Genomic DNA, 19885 nt, shown 5'->3' on the forward strand with positions numbered 1-19885 from the left:
TTTTATCATTACTGATAATAACATAAAAGAACCAAAAATTATGAGTCGAACATTATCGATTTGGACCAATTTTGTTAATTCTTGGTCACTTAAGAATTGTATGTAATTATCTGCGTATCATAAAAATTTTATGAGCCGATTTTTTTAAGATATTCAAATATATGCATAGAAAATGAATATTAGTCCAGAGGTATGATTACTATTGATGCTATAATTCCTCGTCATCGCGGAATTTTCGAAGTTTATCTTGCCTATCTTACTTACATGGGTTGGCTGACTTACTGCGAAAATTTCAGAAAAATCTATTTAGCGGTTTTTGTGTCAAAAAACAAAAGAGTTTCCATTTTCTACATTTAGATTAATTAGTTATGATGTATAGTTACTTTCGATGCGATAACTCCACATCCACGCGAATTTTTGGAAGTTTATATAGCCTTTTGTTGTTGTTCTCTATTTTCACTAAAGCGATCTTCATTACCATAGATTTTCCCTAAACATTTCATTGAAAATAAATGACAACTAAAGTATCACAAACAAATGTCTATTCTAAAGAACAGAAAAAAACCCATAGCTCAAAATAACTAAAATAACCGTGAGATTGTATATAACGACATACAGATATTTTGTTTTATTCTAAGCCACACAACAACAACAACACATTTATTCTATGAATTTTATTTGAAATATGAACTTGTTCGTTTTGACGCAACTGAGCTAAACTAAACCTGCATGCCCGTGTGTGTTTGTTAGACTTTAGTAATACCAAGGGATTACCGCAACAAATTCCCATAGTTTGTGGATTTAAAAAAAAAACTATGGGAGGTGACCTAAAAAATGGGAACAACATGGTAGCAGTACCTGTATGTAACTATGTTACTGTTAGTGCATAAAAAATTACTACACACAAAATATTTAACTACTAGAGAATGTAGAATTTACATTCTCCAGGAGTTAAATATTTTGTAGATAAATTTTGTAAGGGAGAAGGGTGTTGTGTTAAAAACAAAACAAAACAGCTGTTTGATTTATAAAGGCATGATTTAAAATTTATCGAAACAAAATAATGCTCACCTATTATTTTATCTATAGACTGGGCAGACTGTCTGTCGGGTTTCTTCGATGTCTCTTCTTTTTTTTATTTCGTGAAATTAATCCTTTAATCCAGGAACATATTATTGATATGTCCAAAAGATCGATGACGGCTGATAAATGTCATTAAGTTGTCGTAGAAATTCTGTACTTGTTCTTGACCAAACAAGGTCGATTTTGTTGTGGGGGCTTTGATTGGTTATGTTTGTTTTTGTTTTAATTGATTGCTTGTTTGTTTTATACACTTCTTGCTATAATTATAGCAAATTAAAGACACTTTTTCACATTAACTTTTTGTTAAAAAACAAGTAATTCATTTTTTTTTTCTTTTTTGTTATTATTTTTCTCGTTTTCTATAATAATTATTGTTGTTGTTATTTTTATTATCACAAAACAAAATGGGATGAGATTATCAGTTGACGATAATGTCGAAGAATGAGAGAGAGAGAGGAGTCAGTCACAACACCACACCATATTCAACATTCAATTCCAATAACGAATCGATATTGAGTTGGAGGCTATGTTATTAGGAGATAGGGAGGGCAGGCAGGCAATCTAGAATAATGGTATTGATTTTTCTTGTTTCGTTTTGTTTACATTTATAAATAAGAAAGCGCAATGACACACACTTGAGTATGATGAACGCACCACAAATGATAACAAGTGGCTGGTTGGCTGGCGGGTTGAATTGTTGGTTGGGCTGGTCGCCTGGCTTGTTGGATTGTGTTCGGAGATTGATTGCATTGATCGATTGCTGCCAGGTCGGGGCTATTATCTGTTTGTTTGTTGTTGGTTTGTTTTCTTTGAAGACACACACAGACAATCTTCAAGTAATCGATTATTTGATATTCACTTGGTTTATTTTTTGTTTCACATTTATTTTAAAAAAAATGTAAGACTTTGAAGTTACACTCTTTCTCTTTAATTATTTTTGTTTTTTATCAATTGATTTCTTTTTATTTATTTTTTCTTCGGTTAATTTTATTAAAAACAATTCACTTTTCACAATTCACATTTGTTATATTATTCGTAATTAAGCACAGCTTGTTTTATTTTTAGTTATAATTTCCAAATTCAAAACTTTCCAAATAATTTAAATTTTTATGCATAACATTAGCTAATATAAGTTAGGCTTATATGGGCATGCGAAGGGCAGGCTTAAACAAGAAGAAACAAAACAAAAAAGGCAACACAAAGAAGCCCTCCAATTTTGGATAACAACAAAACACAATAATACAACGGGCCAAATTAAACGAAACAAAACACAACGCGTAATCCACTCCGCACACAATCAAGACGTAACATAACGTATTCGGTTTTAAATCAAATCAAAAATTTGTTTTCTTTGTTTCTTGTTATTCACTCTCAAACACCTGTTATTATTTATTAGTTTTAATCAATACATATATTTTTGTTAATTATTTTTAGTAACATAAATTATTTTCTTTATTAACATTTCATTCACATATAATTTAAAGTAATTTGTTTTCGAGAAACACATGTTTTGTTGCAGACAAACATTTATTTTTATTTATTCACATTTACGCGCTCACATATCGATCTCATCGTTAAACGGCAAGCAAACTCAAACTAAATTAAAGATCCCAAATGAAAACAAGAAATACCCATGCACTCCACTGAGTGTGTCTCAAACGTGTCTTCACAAATATGATTATGGGGAGAGCGCGAGAACATGCGATAATGATTTGTACAAGAAATTTCTCTCGCATGGTTTGTTGGTTTACCTGTTGCTGTTGTTGGCTCTCACAGAGTATTAATGATCATTTGGGCGAGTGTAAACAGTAATGTCAATGTAGTGTTTTTTTCCACTACATTAAATAACATGTTATGTTTGTTTATTCTGTTTAAATCATACCGAATTAAGCAAAAGTCTGAAATAATCAACAATAAAAGGAGATATAGCGTGGTTTTACACTATTGGTGATTGGGATTGGTGTTGAGAGTTTTTTTCACTCTCTCATTGGTAATTTGAGAGTATTTACAGATGCGCTATTTTTAATTTTGTAACAAGCGTACATTTTTTTACCTCTACCAATGAGAGAGAGAGAAAACTCTCAACACCAATCCTAATCACCAATAGTGTAAAACCCCGCATATAAACACTTTTGGCCAAAACTGAAGCAACTAAAAATGCCAGGTTAATAAATACCTCATAACTTTTTTCAAAAATAAAGATTTCATTTGGTTATTTCTGTTATAAATCGGTTCTTTATTCGCTTTAAAAACAAAAGCATTAATGTAAACTTCATTATGAAATAATAAAACCATTTATGGATAAGGAAATTGTGTCAATTTTTGTTTGGACAAAACTAAAGCAACTCTACAGTACAAATAGATGAGCTCTAAAATGTTAGTTATTTTTACCGTTTTAATTATTGTGTCCTATAGATCAGTTTTAAATGGATTCTATCACAATGGCATGTGTATGGTAATCAGTTTTGACTTACTACCAAAAAATATGTAAAAATGGCTAGAAACAAATATGTACAATACTCCCATACAACAGCTTATTACCAGTGATTGTGAAAATAATTTATCACAGAAAAATATTCCATGTTGCCTTTCGCAAAAGCTCAAACCAATTAGAATCCGACTCGGTTGATAAATATTATGCTTTCGGATTAATAAAAGTGAAATATTAAAGACTCATGCATAAGTCTTTAATGAAAGCCTCATGTCAGAGTCTTTAATATTCAGGAGTGTCAATTAGGGATACGTAGTCGAGCGCAAAAGTCGACTTTTAGATTTTTCGGTTTTTGCTTCTGACCAAAAAGTCGATTTTTAGACTTTTCGATTTTTGCCTTTGACTAAAAAGTCGACTTTTCGATTTTGTCAAAACTGTCCAAAATCGATTTTCAACTTTTACTGACTTCTGAAAATCGACTAAAAATTTTATTTTTTATATTAGTTATTGTTAACAGACAAAGTAAAGTTCCGGAAAGTGCAATTTTTCGCTATGGTTCCTTTCGCTGAAGAAAATATACTGCTTATTTGGAGGTTTCAGCTTGGCAATAACCTTCAAACATACCACAAAACATGTCTAACATTGGTTGCGGAAGTAAAAAATCAGGTGTTTATAATGGCCAACACAATCATCAGATCTTTACCCTATAGAAAAATCGTTCGAGTATCATAGATAGCAAAATCGAAAGAATTTCACAAAGTTCAGGATGCAAAGAATAGTATACCCAAGGATTAAATTTATTGATTCAAATTGGTTTTTATTGATTCAATTGGGCGAGATCTCTTGGTAATTATAATAAGAATCCGGAAAAGCAAATTCGGTATAGTTCAAGGTTTTGAGTTATGACAATACACTTTCTTTTCTTTTCGAAATTGTTGCTTATATCATTCCAGAGACAATAAATAGATATTTATTTTCCACTTTTACCCTACCCTTGCTCAAAAACCCATATATTTCGTTGGGGAATCAGAAATCCATTCTTTTTCGGCAGATGGCTGTACTGATAGATTCCTCGTAAAGTATCGTTCAACCAATTTCAGATGTATGATGTTTTTTGTGTTTAGTACATTCAGTTGTTAGTTACAGGATGGTGAAAATAAAAATAATCGGTACATTTTACAATTTTTCTTTGACAAAGCGAAAATGCAGGCCAAGCGGCTAAAATTGTAAATTTTGTTTATGGTTCCGATACTGTAACAACCAATTATGTACAATTTTGTTTTCGTAGAATTTTTGTTCTGGAGTTTTTGATGTTAAAGATGGACCTCGGCAGTCGAAAATGTCGATAAAATCGGAGAAATGATCGAAGTTGACCGGCATGTTAGCATTTGTAACATCGCCCAAGAGTTAAAAATCGACCATAAAACTGTTTTAAGGGAACCCCCCCATTCTCCATTTTTATACCCTTCACCACACTGTGGTACAGGGTATTATGTCTTTGTGCATATGTTTGTAACAGGCAAAAGGAAATGAGATGGACCCATGGTTCCTTTTGAGAATATGCATAGAATCACTTTTTAAGTCGATTTAAGCATGTCCGTCCGTCCGTCCGTCTGTCTGTCCATGTATTTTTGTGAGCAAAGTACAGGTCGCATTTATGATCCGAATTGGATGAAATTTGGCACAGCTCATTTGTTTGGCCCAAGGACGAACCCTATTGAAATTGGGAAAAATCGGTTCAGATTTCGATATAGCTCCCATATATATTTTCGTCCGATTTAATGTAAATGGTGCCCCAAAGTCCCTATATATCTTTCGATTTGCACGAAATTTGGCATAACGTACTGAATTGGGCCTAGAGTGATGTCTGCCAAATTTCGTGAAAATCGGTACAGATTTAGATATAGCTCCCATATATAGTTTCGTCCGATTTCATGTAAATTGTGCACCAAAGTCCCTATATATCTTTCGATTTGCACGAAATTTGGCATAACATACTGAATTGGGCCTAGAGTGATGTCTGCCAAATTTCGTGAAAATCGGTGCAGATTTAGATATAGCTCCGATATATAGTTTCTTCCGATTTTGGTACAGCCTAATTATTTAAGTCTAGAATGATGTCTGCCAAGTTTCATGAAAATCGGTCCAGATTTAGATATAGCTCCCATATATAGTTTCGTCCGATTTCATGTAAATGGTGCACCAAAATCCCTATATATCTTTCGATTTGCACGAAATTTGGCATAACGTACTGAATTGGGCCTAGAGTGATGTCTGCCAAATTTCGTGAAAATCGGTACAGATTTAGATATAGCTCCCATATATAGTTTCGTCCGATTTCATGTAAATTGTGCACCAAAGTCCCTATATATCTTTCGATTTGCACGAAATTTGGCATAACATACTGAATTGGGCCTAGAGTGATGTCTGCCAAATTTCGTGAAAATCGGTGCAGATTTAGATATAGCTCCGATATATAGTTTCTTCCGATTTACTGTAAATGGTGTACCAAAGTCCCTATATATCTTTCGATTTTCACGAAATTTGGTATAACGTACTGAATTGAGCGTAGAATGATGTCTGGTATGTTGCGTGAAAATCGGTCCAGATTTAGATATAGCTCCCATATATAGTTTCGTCCGATTTCATGTAAATTGTGCACCAAAGTCCCTATATATCTTTCGATTTGCACGAAATTTGGCATAACGTACTGAATTGAGCCTAGAGTTATGTCTGCCAAGTTTCGTGAAAATCGGTCCAGATTTAGATATAGCTCCAATATATATTTTCGTCCGATTTCATGTAAATTGTGCACCAAAGTCCCTATATATCATTCGATTTGCACGAAATTTGGCATAACATACTGAATTGGGCCTAGAGTGATGTCTGCCAAATTTCCTGAATATCGGTCCAGATTTAGAATAGCTCCCATATATAGTTTCGTCCTTTTTAAGGTAAATGGTGCACCAAAGTCCCTATATATCTTTCGATTTGCATGAAATTTGGCATAGAGTACTGCCTTAGGTCCAGAATGATGTGTGCCAAGTTTCAAGATAATCGGTTCAGATGTAGATATAGCTCCCATATATGGTTTTTTCCGATTCTATGTAAATGGTGCACCAAAGTTCCTATATACCTTTCGATTTGCATGAAATTTCGCACAGCGTACTGAATTAAGTCTTGAATGATGTGTGCTAAGTTTCGGAAAAAATTGCTTCTAGTTTCGATATCGCTGCAACATATTCATATATATTCGTCCGATTTTACATAAATGGTGCATCAACCTTCTAATGTTTGTCCGATTAACATGATTTTTTTCACAACGTATCAAGTTGGAACTTGAATAACGTTATTGCGTTTTGTTGAAATTGATGTAGATGCTGTCATAGCTTCCATATGTATTTTGAATGGATGTCTAAATGAAATTTAAATTTTAACAGTGCTGCGAGCGAATAGCATGTAATAATTTTGCTATAAGTCGTTTTTCATAAATTTGTCCCATGGTACGAAGTCGACTTTAAATGTTAAATGTGCCCGAATGAAATTAAATTTATCATAGGTTGCAGAAATACTTGCGTATGTTCCTTGGAGGGGATACATATGTACAATATACCCAAAGTGGTGAAGGGTATAATATAGTCGGCCCAGCCCGACTTTACTGCTTTCCTTACTGGTTTATATTTAAGATTTTAAATGGGCTGGTAAATGAATACCAATGCTTGTTAAGGTTTGTAACTTTGCACATATATGTTTGAAGATTTAAAAAGGAAGAAAAATAATTTACAAAAAATTGTTGTTGTTGTTTTTTGTGATTAAAAAAGTCCTTATTTTTGATGGCGGGCATGATAACTCCTCACTGGAACATCGGAAACCGAAAAACCCAACGGTGTTAGAAGGAGTACATGTCTGGCTTTAGTATGACCTAGGATTATTGACTTCGCACAACAATTAACAAAATGGCGGAACTTTAAATTTTTCTTTGGAAAATCGCTTATTAAAAAATAAGGAAGATCTTCACCGATTGGCTTTCTCCTAGTTCATACCATTTACAATTGACCAGAAACGGCCAGAATTGGTCAACAGGAGAGGTGTCATGTTCCACCAGGACAACGCTAGGCCACACACATCTACAGTGACTCGCCAGAAACTTCGGGAGCTTGGTTGGGTTGCATCCGTCATACATTCCGCACTTGGAACCAAGCGATTATCATATTTTTCATACCTTGCAAAATTTTTTTAATGATAACAATTGGTATCTAGGGAGTATTCTGAAAATCGACTACTAGAGTTTTTTTGCAAATAGAGAGCAGGACTTCTATGAGAGTGGCATTATGGAGTTATCTTTAAAATGACAACAGATCATATAGCAAAACGGTACATATTTGGCCCAAATCGCACATTCCGAAGCATATTAAATAAAGTCCTATAATTCATATAAAAATAGTGGATTTCTTTTTCTCCAAACAAATGAAATGTGTCCAAATGTGTATTTTGGAGACAAACACTTCGTTATTAGGTCCACGTTTCGTTATAGACCCCACACAACGGTACCACCTTATTTTTGGTATTTTGAAGATTGTAGCAATGTTTCCATCTGAAGGGCTATAATTTAGCATTTCGTGTTCTTGGAATGTGAAAAAATCGTTGTTGAAAATGTTGGTGATGGGACCATTTGTTGACAGAGTCATAATTTAATTGTACAGCTCAATTCTCTACATGTTGAACGGATGTCTTAAAAAAATTATTGTTGAACATTTTCGAAATCGATCAATATTTTGATATGACCGCCATAAAAACGAATTGGCCCACATTCGATATAAGTGGCGTAATTTGTCATAAAAAAACTTCTCATACATTTTTTAGTGTAGGTCCAGGTTGTAAATAACCCTCATAGAAAGGTCATGTTTTCCAACCAGAGGCTCTGTAATTTGGTATTAAATTATTTCAGATGAATAGTGAAAGTCCCTATATAAAATTGACAGAAAGTTAAAGTCCGGTGTAGGCGAATAGCGTATCACAGGGTCTGCACGATTCAGCTATACTACTCTGCTTACTGGTTTCAAATTAAATTAAGTGTACAGTATTTATATATTTATTGCACTATTCGGCAAAATGGATAAAGGAAAATTCCTTTTGGGGACGTAAGCCCCCAAAAGGAATTTCCTGTATAACATTTTTAACCCAAGGCTTAATTTTTTGTAGTTTTCATATAACCTAATTTAATAAAAAAATTAATACATGATTGAGGTACAATTGTATTATTTTATTCAAATTTGTTTACGCGTTTTCTCTCAAATCACTTGATTTGCATTACTGATCATTATTAAGTTGAGAGTAAATTGGTGGGGAAACAAATGAGAGCTACGTAAACAACTCTCAGACAATGGGGGGATTTGCTGTTGTTGTTGTGTACCTGTAAACATGCAATTAGCGCCACATAGCCATTGTTTTTGTTGTTACTTTTTTCTCGTGTGTATCTTTCTGTTGCAGTTAGCTTGAATTTTGATGGTGAGTATGGGGAGAGCGGATTAGTTTGGTCTATTCAGTGCAAGCAAACTTGGTTATGCTTTATATGGTGGGAAAGTTGTTGTTGAAATTTCAAATTAAAGAGTTAATAACAGCTTGAAATGAATGATACAGACGGAAACGGTTGTTTTAATCCAACCTCTATCCCCCTAATAAATATTACGTATTTTGTTATGTTTTAGCAAGAACTTTTATGAACATTCGGGCATTGAAATGTACTGTGTTTTGCTGTATTATTTTTATTTTTTCAATGATACAAACATGGTAAGAGCAACAACGAAAGAAAAGTTAAAACAGAAATGGTATATCAAACCACAAGCTCGACCAAAACAAACGAACAAAATCTGAACAACGTCATTCGTAATCGAGTTGGTTTTTTTTATTCGTATTCGTATTTTATTATTGTGTAAAGAGTAACCACAAACTGGCAGATAGAATTTCCCATGGCTATAGAGAAAATATCTAAATAGGGTTTCTGTGCGTTGAACAAATATAATTTAAAAATCCATGCCTCAGATGGGCTTTGAAAATACATAATTTAAAAATTCAGGCCTTAGATGGGCATTGAAAAAATATAATTTAAAAATTCAGGCCTCAGATGGCCTTTGAAAAAGTATTATATAAAAATTCAGGCCTCATATAATCCCCGAAAAAATCAACTTAAAGCAGTGAGCGGAGCAGTATAGTCGGACGGCCGACCATTTGATACTCTACACAACTTCCACGAAACTATAACTTTCTGTGATTCTATATTCTGAGCTTGGGCAATATTTCGCGTCAAAATATATTACAAATATTCAGTACAGCCCTTCTAATCACTTGACCAGATTCCCTTCAGCGTGTGTTGCGTTGTGATGTTCGGCTTCCAATTTTGGTCTATAGATCGAATGGAAAAAAAACAGTGAGCGGAGCAGTATAGTCGGACGGGTCCGACCATACGATACCCTACACAACTTCCATGAAAATCTAACTTTCTGTGGTTTTATATTTTGAGATTGGGCAATATTTCGCAATATTCAGTCAGCAAATGTTACTAATAATCAGTACAGCCCCTCTAATTACTTATCCAGGTTCCCTTCACCATGGAATGTATTGTGATGTTCGGCTTTCGACTCGAAAAGTACAAATAATTAAGTTTTCGGCCCACTTCATCCGAAAAATTATTATCTGATCATCACCTTGACCATAACTTTAACCTCATGGAACATTTCAAAGCGATCAGAGCCATATTTCCGCCCTCCAGTGTGGTAATAGGTTCCTAAATAATATATGAATACGTAAGCACATATAAATATTAAAGTGTAACTCCCGCATCCGAGTACCTACGACTATATAATTGATATCAATTTGAACGTCAACCACTCCTCTTGGATATACTATCAACTTCTCGGGTTGTGTAGGCTATAAAAATCCACGCCTCAGATAGTCCCTGAAAAATCCAACTTTAAAAAATCCACGCCTCAGATAGTCCCTGAAAAATCCAACTTTAAAAAATCCACGCCTTAGATAGTTCCTGAAAAATCCAACTTTAAAAAATCCACGCCTCAGATAGTCCCTGAAAAATCCAACTTTAAAAAATCCACGCCTTAGATAGTTCCTGAAAAATCCAACTTTAAAAAATCCACGCCTCAGATAGTCCCTGAAAAATCCAACTTTAAAAAATCCACGCCTCAGATAGTCCCTGAAAAATCCAACTTTAAAAAATCCACGCCTCAAATAGTCCCTGAAAAATCCAACTTTAAAAAATCCACGCCTCAGATAGTCCCTGAAAAATCCAACTTTAAAAAATCCACGCCTCAGATAGTCCCTGAAAAATCCAACTTTAAAAAATCCACGCCTTAGATAGTCCCTGAAAAATCCAACTTTAAAAAATCCACGCCTCAGATAGTCCCTGAAAAATCCAACTTTAAAAAATCCACGCCTCAGATAGTCCCTGAAAAATCCAACTTTAAAAAATCCACGCCTCAGATAGTCCCTGAAAAATCCAACTTTAAAAAATCCACGCCTCAGATAGTCCCTGAAAAATCCAACTTTAAAAAATCCACGCCTCAGATAGTCCCTGAAAAATCCAACTTTAAAAAAGCCACGCCTCAGATAGTCCCTGAAAAATCCAATTTTAAAAAATCCACGCCTCAGATAGTCCCTGAAAAAATCCAACTTTAAAAAATCCACGCCTCAGATAGTCCCTGAAAAAATCCAACTTTAAAAATTCCACGCCTCAGATAGTCCCTGAAAAATCGAACTTTAAAAATTCCACGCCTCAGATAGTCCCTGAAAAATCCAACTTTAAAAAATCCACGCCTCAGATAGTCCCTGAAAAATTTAACTTTTAAAAATCCACGCCTCAGATAGTCCCTGAAAAATCCAACTTTAAAAAAGCCACGCCTCAGATAGTCCCTGAAAAATCCAACTTTAAAAAATCCACGCCTCAGATAGTCCCTGAAAAAATCCAACTTTAAAAAATCCACGCCTCAGATAGTCCCTGAAAAAATCCAACTTTAAAAATTCCACGCCTCAGATAGTCCCTGAAAAATCGAACTTTAAAAATTCCACGCCTCAGATAGTCCCTGAAAAAATCCAGCTTTAAAAAATCCACGCCTCAGATAGTCCCTGAAAAATCCAACTTTAAAAAATCCACGCCTCCGATAGTCCCTGAAAAATCCAACTTTAAAAAATCAACGCCTCAGATAGTCCCTGAAAAATCCAACTTTAAAAAATCCACGCCTCAGATAGTCCCTGGAAAAGTATAATTTAAAAATTCACGCCCAGATAGTCCCTGAAAATATAAATAATGCTCCAAAATTGTTTAAGAAATAATTTAACTATAAATATTTTAAGTGTATCTATTGCAGAAATCAATCCAATTGATTTCCTTACAATTACAAAAAACTAAACTTTATTATTAAATAACATAATAATTCATGTTCAACATTCGCAATCAAATTACACATTTATTCCTCAGCAGCATACAATTCTTTTTGGAATGGATCTTTGCCAATATATTTATCCAGATTTTTATCCGCATCAACTTCCACAGCCGATAATTTAGTGAAGCCTTCATCATCGACAAAACAGATTTCGTGACCATCCGGATCGGCTAAGATTATAACACGAACAGTTTCCTTTCCCGGGGTATCCAATTCAATTAAAGGTGTTAATATTTTACCATTATTTTGGGTGATAACATCATTAATATAAGGCTGTTGGGCTTTTGGGACCGAAAAGGCAATACGACCGTAGGCCTTGGCTCTGTCCAATGGTTCGGAGATTTGTTTAAGATTCAATGCTGCCTGCATATTGCTATAGTTAAGCAGTAAGGAGTTTTCATCTTCTGACACAATGTTCATGAGCAAAATATCATGCCAATATTTTTTCGATTCCGCCAAATTGGTAACATGTAAACCAACATTAACGACAGGATCTTCAACCGTTGGTTGAGGTTCTGGTATAATGTAGAATTTATAACCATCTGGTGATAAAAGTAATTTTTTGCCATCAACATCGGTCATTGGATAGTTGTTGGCCAAGGCTCTTTCGATAGATTCCTGAGATTTTAGAACAACACCGGCGAAGTCATTGCCTAAAAAGACATATAGTAATAAAATTAAATTCTAAAAATTATAAATGGTACAAAATTTATTACAATTGATTTGAGATTTCAAGATTTTACCGCTAATTGTCGGCACAAACCGATTACGATTTGGGAGAACATATACAGTACAAAATAACTCATGAAAAAATGACTCGATTTTAGTTACTCTAAAAGTTTAATCTTAGTGCTATTTGGTCAACTATGTTATATATTAAAAATACAACGAATTTGGTTATCTTAATAATAACAAATACAAAGAAATCCCTTATACATCATAATGAGATAAATCTCTGGGTATTTTCAATATAATGTTATGCATGAATATACAAACAATAACAAATACTATTATATATGAATATGACTGACAATCTGAATGTAGTGTAAAGAATAAATAATTGGCCTAATTAAAAAAATAGATAACGTTGTGAGATATGAGTGATGTGTACTTCAATATTTATTATAACTTGACATTATGTAATTCGGTCATTAAAAGGGGAATCATTTAGCTTCCCTTCAAATCTTTAGCAATTGCTTTCATGAAGATTTTCATATCAATTTAGACATTTGTAGGCAAAAAGATTGACTAATACAATTAAAAAATTATGAGTTTATAGATATTGAAAATATTGACCATTTGTGGGGGAGTTACCAGACGTAGTGGACCAATGGGTCTCATTCGGAATTGATCTAGGCTTGTGGGTCGATTATGGAAAGCAACCAAACTCCCGGTATGATTTCAACTGGCAAAAAAAGATGTTCGCCACTCTCTGTAATTCATTTGGAATGCGCGTTGGTGGGCCATAGCAGTTAAGGTCCTCTGAAATAGCCTTCCACACATCATCGGGAGTGACTTTGATTTAACCAAAAGACCTCAAATTGTTCTTTTGTAGTAATATTAGCCATTTTGGGAAGCCTACAAATTTCATTAAACTAAACAGCAACCAGAAATAAATGGTTGCCGAAAAATTCTATTTGAAGCGACTGAAGTTGACAACAGTTGCCATCCATAATTCAAATTTGGCAGCTGGCAACGCCACTAAACTATGGTTACCAGCCGTAATCGACCCATTGGTAAATATAAGAGGTGGTACAACGTAAGGTTCAAATCGAAGAGTCCGTTAGCATAATATTATAAAATACATTTTGCTGAAGAAGTGGACGGTTATTTCACATCTTCGAACTTGAACTATGTTTAGAAGAAGAAATATTACGATGTTAAAAGTTTCGACGAAAGCGGAGAATTATCGAACATTTGCAAATCGACTCCAAACAGATTTGTTCCAAAGAAACATGGGGACTAAAACCAACATTTCGACAAGGCACATTTTTACCGTATCAAAGTGTATACACCCTCGTTAGCCATAAGGCTGAGTTGAATGTATTATTTTTATACCTTCACTCTTTTGATAACTTCGGAACTTTGGATGTACATACTTGGCGAATGTGGTAAGTATGGACCTAAGGACTACTTGTGTTTAACAGATGAATTTGCATAAATGTGAAATTTTTTTCTTTGGTAAATCTTCACACATTCCTTAAATCTCATTAAAAAAGTAATTACTATATAATATTTATTACAAATGATTACTTAGGTATTTTAGATATGTAGACCAACACAGTTATGTTCCTTGGGCGGGGCTTTTAAAGTTTTCTCTTGGGTACAACCGACTTTCAGTTGTAACTTCCGACTTTCTCATATGGATAAGTGGAAAATTCCTTAACACAAACCAACATTCTTTTAATTTATAATCAAAATAAATTTATATGTTGATTTAGCCTGATCCAGCTGTTGAAATAAATATAGAGATCGGAATATTTCAGATATGCCATTGACACTTTACACAAGGTTTACAGTTTTGCGACTATAGTCGCAATTTGCGACCTTTGTATTTTCCTTTTTACGTGTATAACACGTTATTGAGTTTTGTGGGAACTGAAAATATTCTCGGAACAGCTTTATCGAAAAATGTATTTTTCTGTGCGACTGTTTTTGAAGAAAACTACTTTTTGTGCAATTTTTTTTAATTCCCAAGCGGTAACTGCTTTATACATACATAACTATTACTCCTAGGATGTTTGGTAATGGCAATTTTATAAATCGGCCACATGTGGGCATAGCTTCCATATAACGTTTCCCCAATGTTCATTATTATTTCATTTTAAGCAATATCTTCATTTTAACCGAGTATTTTCAATTTCGTTACCACTAGTGTTGCCAATTTAGCACTTTTAGTGCTAGATTTAACACTTTTTAAACTCGTTTAGCACCAAAAAAATTGATCTAGCACCTAGCATATTTTTTAGCATTTTTATTTTTTCCGGAATTTTTGAAAAATGTTTGGTTTCATCCCAAATTTTCAAATGTTTCACGATGTGAGTTGGATTCTCCTATGTTAGAAAAATGTCAGTAAATCTGCGAAAAAGTAAAAACGCCCGAAAGTTCAAACATTTTATACCCTGTACATTGTGGTGTGTATCAAAATTTTCTTAAAAAATGGTCGGGTACTTCATATGGTGGCTGTGGTATTGTCTGTTTAAAAATGCAGCCATTTCGATGGACTATTAGGACTTTTTTTTATATGTGACGTATGTCCAAACAAAACTTGCGTAGAAAATTGTCTGCATAAATATGTCCTACCCTAAAATAACCTAGAGAATGCTGCTAAATCCTTCAAAATAACGAAAATTTTAAAGTATTCCGAAAAGTCAATTCGAACGTTACCAAAATGCCGAAAAATGTGGGGTGGTACCGCTCTTTGGGAGCTGCACCGAGCAAAACCCAATAATTAAAATTCTTGGTAGAGCTATTCTCTGTCCAATGAGAATTCAAAGTCACTTCGGTTGAAAAAGTCGCCAAAACACGAATAATGTAGGTACCTCTCTATGGGAGTTATTCGGAAACACTTTTGGTGGGAGGTGGGTAAACACCCAATCAGAATCCAAAATATTATATGTATATAGTTAGAACGAATTCAGTTGTAAAACTTAACTGGACTTAAAAGTTGCCTAATAAACAACTAATTAGGTTCAAAAACTTGCCCAAAAAATTCAAAATACCATATATTGGGGTTACCTTTGTATGGGGCCACCCTAAAAAGTTCCGATATGTCCCATTTCTAATACCAAAAACTAGGAGTAGTAGCAATGTGTACAATATTGCGAGCTGTATCGTTATTTAATCAACAGACGGACATGGCTAAATCGACATAGAATTTATATATTCTGATAAAGAATAAATAGGGTCTCAGTTGAATATAAACTCAGTCCACCTTTTGTAGAATAAATTTTTATGAAATACAGATCTCATTATTATTTCTAATCAAATTTCCTTCTATACATTTTTAGCACGTTTATCTGACACTTTTTTAATTTTTTTAGCACTTTCTAGCATTTTTTAAACAAAATCTAGCATTTTTTATCCACAAAGTTTTGGCAACACTGGTTACCACTAATGATCGTAAATTTCGCTACCCAACTTTCGTTGTAGCCATATATGAATACTTTTATTATTCGATATTTTGAGCTCCTTTTTCAACCCAATTGATTTTGGGTGTCAAGTTTCCCTACTATAAAAATAGATCTGTCCTCATTTTTTATAAACCTCTATGTAGCAGTACCCTCATTTTAATCATTTTGATGATTTTGGTATGTCCTAGGCCAAATATTCGAACCTGAGAGTCCTTAGATTAATATATGTTTTACTCCTGTCAACAATTTTGACAAAGTACCCATATAAAACTCCCGATTGTTTTTAGATATTTAGATGACCACCTATTTATGGAGGCTATAAAAACTTGGCCGACTGAATTCAACGATTTTTTACTTCTTTTCTAATGATTAAATTCTTACCCATTTCATAGCTGGTCACACCATAATTATATGTTAATTCAAAAACAAAATGTGTGGATTCTGGGCCATAGCCGACCATGGTTTTACTCCAGCGGTTATCATATGGCCTACAAAAAGTTTTATAAAGATGAGAATTCCAATATATAAAATCTTAACATTACACTCACCCATTGCATTGAGCCTCACAGCCTTCCTTGAATTCTTCGTGTCTCAATACCTATTAAATACAAGCAAAATGTAGCAATTATCTTTATCAATAATTTAACTTTTCAAGGTAGACAGACAGTTGTTGTGTAAATACATATTTTTGCCAATCAAAAATCTAACTTTAGATTTATCTCGAACATAACCAACAACACCTGTTGAAATACGACCTACCAACGTTATTGTTGTTGGTAGTATCAATTAACATCTCAGGTGCGGTTGTAATGTCTACTTGAAAACGTTCCCTTTCAGTCCATATCTACTATGAATTTAAAAAATATTCTCACTTACCTTCATGCCCAATATATTTCGAAAGAAAAATGAATTCTTGGCACGATTGCCAATTTTGAAGACATAATGCAATGCTCTTCCAGTGATTAGAGACATCTCTTTTCCAATTTATATTATCAATGTAAAAAAATCCAGCAGTTTAAAGATATAATATCACAATTTTTTAAGATTTTCCACTTATTAAGAACACTAAGTAAATGGTAGACAATTTATATAGTATATTTTATTATTATTATCACAATGTTGTTGTTGCTTTTAGTTCGTGCACAAAACTTTAATCACTTTAGTGAAACCGGTTGGTTTGCCGATTCATCAGCAAATAACAAATATTTACTTTGTGCCAATTCAAAGTGAATTTATATGCGAAAAGCGAAGGATGAGAAGAATACGAAATAAAAACAATGCTTCTTCTTACTGAATATAGAATGTGGCACTCAAGTGGATTGATAGCACCACATAGGTATATTCATTCGTTTTGGACAAACTGTTAAAAAATAATTATACCCTTCATCACATTGTGGTACAGGGCATTATGTCGTTGTGCATATGTTTGTAACAGGCAAAAATAATCGAGATAGACCCATGGTTCCTTTTGAGAATATGCATAGAATTACTTTCTGAGTCGATTTATGCATGTCCGTCCGTCCGTCTGTTCATGTTAAATTGTAAACAAAGTATAGGTCTCATTTATGATCCGAATTGGATGAAATTTGGCACAGCTCGTTTGTTTGGCCCAAGGACGAACCCTATTGAAATTGGGAAAAATCGGTCCAGATTTAGATATAGCTCCCATATATATTTTCGTCCGATTTAAGGTAAATGAGGTACCAAAGTCCCTAAATGTCTTTCGATTTGCACGAAATTTGGTACAGCCTACTGAATTAGCTCTAGAATGATGTGTGCCAAGTTTCGTGAAAATCGCTTCAGATTTAGATATAGCTCCCATATATAGATTCGCCCAATTTTAGGTAAATGGTGCACCAAAGTCCCTGAAAATCGTTTGATTTACACGAATTTTGGCATAGCGTATTGAATTAAGTCTAGAATGACGTGTGCTAAGTTTCGTGAAAATCGGTTCAGATTTAGATATAGCTCCCATATATAATTTCACCCGATTTAAGGTAAATGGGGTGCCAAAGTCCCTATATATCTTTCGATTTACACGAAATTTGGTATAGCCTGCTGAATTAGGTCTAGAATGATGTGTGCTAAGTTTCCTGAAAATCGGTTCAGATTTAGATATAGCTCCCATATATAGTTTCGCCCGATTTTAGGTAAATGGTGCACCAAAGTCTCTGAAAATCGTTTGATTTGCATGAATTTTGGCATAGCGTATAGAATTACGTCTAGAATGACGTGTGCTAAGTTTCGAGAAAATCGGTTCAGATTTAGATACAGGATTTTAGGTAAATGGAGCACCAAAATCCTGCTAATCTTTTGATTGGCATGAATTTTGGTATAGCGTACTAAATTAAGTCTAGAATGATGTGTGCTAAGTTTCGTGAAAATCGGTTCAGATTTAGATATAGCTTCCATACATAGTCTCGTCCGATTTTAGGTAAAAAAGTCTCTGAAAATCATTCGATTTGCACGAATTTTGGCATAGCGTATTGAAATAAGTCTGGAATGATGTGTACACCTCCTATATATATTTTCGTCCGATTTTAAGTAAATTGTGCACTAAAGATCCACAGCTAGGCCGATTGACACAACGTATTGAAATTAGTATAAATTAATCTCTGGCAAGTTTGCTTCAAATATAATTTAGACTTGTTTATTGAGATTAAATTTTAAACAGTGCAGCATACCGTGGCGTGTGTCAAGTTTGCTTTAAATCGATTTACACAAATCTGTCCCACTGTGCGCAAACGACTCTAAACTTGCCCAAATGAAATGAAATTCTGCATAGGTTCCAGTAAGATATAAAAATCACATATTTAAGTTCAATTCCATGTCAAAATTCCTTCAAAAAGCGACGTCTTTTCGGATACATATGTACCCAAAGTGGTGAAGGGTATCATATAGTCGGCCCAGGCCGACTTTACTACTTTCCTTACGGGTTTTTATTGAAAATTCAGTATTCGAACCTTATTCAACGAACGAACTCCTTCTCACCTTTGTTTGTTGAACTCCAAATTTATTTAATTACTTTGAATATCGTTAAAAAATGGTGCCTATAGTTTTTTTCTGAATATTGGTTAATGTTTAAGGGTTTATATTGCGAGTCGAATTGTCCAAGATTTTTACGAGAAAAATGAAAGAAATATATGTATATTTTTATCATTGACACTATTTGGCTACGGTATCATACATAGTGTTGTAAAGCGATAGATTTACAATCTAATGTTAGAAAGGTTCGTGTATTTGATTGTACGGTAGACATATTCGTTAACTTTAACGTAAAGTGAATATGAATCCTGATATGTAGATGTCACTGAAGTGGAATTTTCTTGAACAGCATGTTTTTGAATTAAAATCATCCATAACTCTACTTGTTTTGAAATATAGGCTGTTAATTAAAAGATTTATACGGTACACAAACCAAGCTACAACTGCAAATTGTTTTTTTTATTTCGACAGATGGCGATGTGTCCTGCAAAGGCCATTTTTTGTGTCCTGCAAAGGCGGTTGTTTAAGTTTGGCAACTTTTAAAGTTCCGAGATTTCCTTACAGTTGTGAGTACGTCGCCATGCTAAACTTAAAGGGATTATAGGCACTTGTAAATTTATACCAGTAGGGAAAGTTCAAAAGTCGGACTGAGCCGACTATACACCACCATGTACATACCACTTTGTGTACATACAAGAGATGCTCCAATACGCTATCCAATTTCATGTAAAGCGAAAAGAGATAGGCCCCTCCATTTGCACTATTTGCATAAAATCAGACAAAAATATATGTGGGACATA

At 33.9% G+C, this 19885-nt stretch overlaps 1 protein-coding gene across 1 annotated transcript; it reads right to left on the minus strand.

The window, feature by feature from the left end:
• Window positions 1-11986: 11986 nt before the first annotated feature.
• LOC133337688 (glyoxalase domain-containing protein 4-like) lies at window positions 11987-17075 on the minus strand. The gene is made up of 4 exons (XM_061545894.1): window positions 16977-17075; window positions 16649-16698; window positions 16482-16588; window positions 11987-12620 (listed from the first exon to the last, which is right to left on the minus strand). Exons 1-4 carry the CDS (start codon window positions 17070-17072, stop codon window positions 11992-11994), a joined length of 882 nt encoding a protein of 293 aa, XP_061401878.1. The 5' UTR covers window positions 17073-17075; the 3' UTR covers window positions 11987-11991.
• Between the last annotated feature and the right edge of the window lie 2810 nt (window positions 17076-19885).

Source organism: Musca vetustissima, unplaced genomic scaffold (genome assembly GCF_032173495.1).
Source record: "Musca vetustissima isolate MV318-11 ecotype Yass unplaced genomic scaffold, APGP_CSIRO_Mvet_v1 utg95690, whole genome shotgun sequence".
In the NCBI taxonomy this organism is placed as follows: domain Eukaryota; kingdom Metazoa; phylum Arthropoda; class Insecta; order Diptera; family Muscidae; genus Musca; species Musca vetustissima.

What these genes read in the sequence shown, in the direction of transcription:
- LOC133337688 (XM_061545894.1), bottom strand. Translation starts at nt 17,072, where the DNA reads ATGTCTCTAATCACTGGAAGAGCATTGCATTATGTCTTCAAAATTGGC. An exon ending in GAAATATATTGGGCATGAAG is followed by an intron (nt 16,699 to 16,976) that starts GTAAGTGAGAAT and finishes TGTATTTAATAG; the next exon opens with GTATTGAGACACGAAGAATT. An exon ending in TGTGAGGCTCAATGCAATGG is followed by an intron (nt 16,589 to 16,648) that starts GTGAGTGTAATG and finishes AACTTTTTGTAG; the next exon opens with GCCATATGATAACCGCTGGA.